General features: G+C 51.0%; 1 protein-coding gene across 1 annotated transcript, besides 7 other annotated features; it reads right to left on the bottom strand.

Annotated features, from left to right (window-relative positions):
- Tc00.1047053508077.9 (hypothetical protein, conserved) lies at positions 1-1,872 on the bottom strand (the record flags this gene model as incomplete). Its single annotated transcript, XM_797648.1, has 1 exon — positions 1-1,872. A coding segment is annotated over one exon (1,872 nt), but the record flags the coding sequence as incomplete, so codon positions are not given.
- Positions 1-2,564: a sequence feature (heterozygous, non-Esmeraldo-like haplotype).
- Positions 797-870: a microsatellite.
- Positions 1,654-1,681: a microsatellite.
- Positions 1,715-1,739: a microsatellite.
- Positions 1,913-1,961: a microsatellite.
- Positions 2,035-2,066: a microsatellite.
- Positions 2,307-2,355: a microsatellite.

Below are 2,564 nucleotides of genomic sequence, written 5' to 3'. Positions count from 1 at the left end.
AACATCACAGTACTCCACATGATCGTCCACCATTGTCGCCGCCGCCGAGTTAGCATACAGGTCTGTCCGTATCCCACGCTGTGGGGGCTGTGCACAGCAACCCAGTACCATTGTGCACAATGCATTTAAAACCTCCTCCTTCGATTTCGCTGCGTCAATCCCGCGGTACATCCCTGCAGCTTTTGCAAGAGCACGAACTCTAGCATGGATAACACGATGGTACTTAATCTTTTCCCGCATTTCTTCACCACCATTCATACGCTTCAAAAGCACACCGTCGTCGTTCACCTCCATTCCCACAATGCCAACAAATGGAATCTGCTTCGCCTTCAGCAGTGAGGCAAGGTAGTACACATCCTCAATACCCTTCACATTTTTGTCAATAACAAGTCCCTTAACATTACGTTCTTTACGCTGTTGCTCAAGAAGTTCGTCCAGACGTTTCTGCAGAGCATCGAAAATCTCCTTTGTAGTCTCCCATACAGGTCGTTTTGCCGTTGTCCCTGCAAGAAAATCGGCACCAGAAAAGAAGATCCACCCAAGGCCATCCCTTCTGAGTTCATTGACTAGTTCTCGTCCCATTGTAGTTTTCCCAACGGCAGGAACGCCGGAAAGCAACACACATGAAAACTTTGGCGGTTCCTTCGATACCAAAGCTGCTAAAGTGGCATTACCGACACTTACTCGCGTATTTTTTGGCATCGGTAGAGGCCTTCCCGACTGATTTTGCTGTTGAGGCTGATACTGTTGTTTCTGTTGTTGCAAGGATGCCACCAATGAAGCCGCAAAGGATGAAGGCGGCGGTGGTGGCGGTGGTGGCGGCGGTGGCGGTGGCGGTGGTGGTGATGGTGGCGGCGGCGGCGGTGGCGGAATTGTGCCGTTGGTAAACAATGTGGATAGCAAGGCCGGATCAGGACCTTTTGTCATCAGCATTGCTTGCATGGGAATTCCCACTGGAGTACCGAACGGTATTCGTCCACACTGAGCTGGCATGAATGACGGCGGTGGCAGTGGTGGTGGTGTTGTGGATTGAAGTGCTCCAAGTCCTGAAAAAAAAGATGAAATGATAGGGGGTGGCGGTGGTGGTGGCGGCATACCATGTGGTGCGAGATAAAATGCCCCCTGGGGCGGTGGTGGCGGAGGGGGAGGTAGTGCCGATGGCATCAGCGACGACACCACAATAGGCGCCTGATACATAGGTGGCGGCTGTAATGGTTGATGCAATGGCGTCCTTGTGCTGCTCCCTCTCATCTCCGCCATGGCGGGGGTGTTTGGCTGCCTGTAATTAGATTTGTGGACACCAGGGGGTGACTTTTTCTTTCTGTTCTTCCCAGGCAAAGAGGACGACTTCGACTTGGCATCGGGCTTCTGCTCCGCAGATGGTACCTTGGGCGTTGCTCCATCCATAAAACTCTCGTTTGAATTTGCCTTACTGGCCAACTCATGGGCCCCGCTTATGTCCTCAGCACATGCGTCGGACTTTTTCGGCACCTGCTCCAAAGCCAAAGCAATCTGGGCAGTGGATAATGCAGAAACCGGTTCTCCTACATTATCGCCCGTACTATGAGCTGCGCCAACAACCGTAGCAGTAGCAACCTCCTGTTCGGTCGTAGGACCGGTACCAGTCGTACTAGGAGGAGGAATTGTAGCTTCTGTTGTTGTCTTTGTTGTTGTTGTTGTTCCGGTACTAACAGCTGGGATAATAGTCATGTCCGCAGCAGCAGCAGCAGCAGTAGTAGTCGTATGAGTCGTGTTCATAGTGGCGTTGGTGTTGGTGCTGGTGGTGGTTGGGAGTGCTTCCCCTTCAACGCCCTGAACAGTGACGACAGCAGCGGTGTCTTCGGCCGGTGTTGGCCGTGTCTCTGATGACATGTTACAGCCTAACGCCTACACGAATAATTCCTGGTGATAATATTATTATTATTCTTATTATTATTATTGTTGTTGTTGTTGTTGTTATTTTCCTTCAAGAAATTGGGAATACCTCAGCTACGACTTTCTCTTTTTTTTTTTTTTTTTTGAAAATGTTTCGCCTTGTTGTTGTTGTTGTTGTTGCTGTTGCTGTTTTTTGTTTTCGTCGTCCTCTCTTGTATGGATTTCTTCCTCCCCACACGCTTACTCTGTCTTGCTGCCAATTGCTCTGTATGTATGTTTTTTGTGTGTCTGTGTGTATTTCTTGCCGCCAAGGAGTTTCACGGTGTCGTCCGTCTCTTTTTTCGGTGTTGTTTCTGTTTTTGTTTTCCTCCGCGCTTCAACGGGACGTCAAAAGAAAAAAAAAAAGAGGAAGGGAGGGGGAAGGGGGGAGGGGGGCAGGGCGGGGCAAAGCGGGGCGGGGCGGGGTGGGGCGGGGTGGGGAGAGCGCAAATTATTTTCGCGTGGGTGGATGTTCCTTCGATCCTTCCCTTCTGAAGGCTGTGGACGCTTGGCGATCGCTCTCGGCACACACGCACGCCTTCGCTTCTTCCTTTTTTCCTGTTCTCCTTTTATCCCTCTCTCTCTCCCGCATACAGACGCACAGTGGCGGTGTTGGCCGTGTGCTGGCAGTTGAAAGAATCATGGGAAAG

Source organism: Trypanosoma cruzi, genomic scaffold (genome assembly GCF_000209065.1).
Source record: "Trypanosoma cruzi strain CL Brener 1047053516651 genomic scaffold, whole genome shotgun sequence".
Taxonomy (NCBI): Eukaryota; Euglenozoa; class Kinetoplastea; order Trypanosomatida; family Trypanosomatidae; genus Trypanosoma; species Trypanosoma cruzi.
Note: the sequence above shows the minus strand (reverse complement) of the source record. Positions and strands in the feature narration are given on the sequence as shown.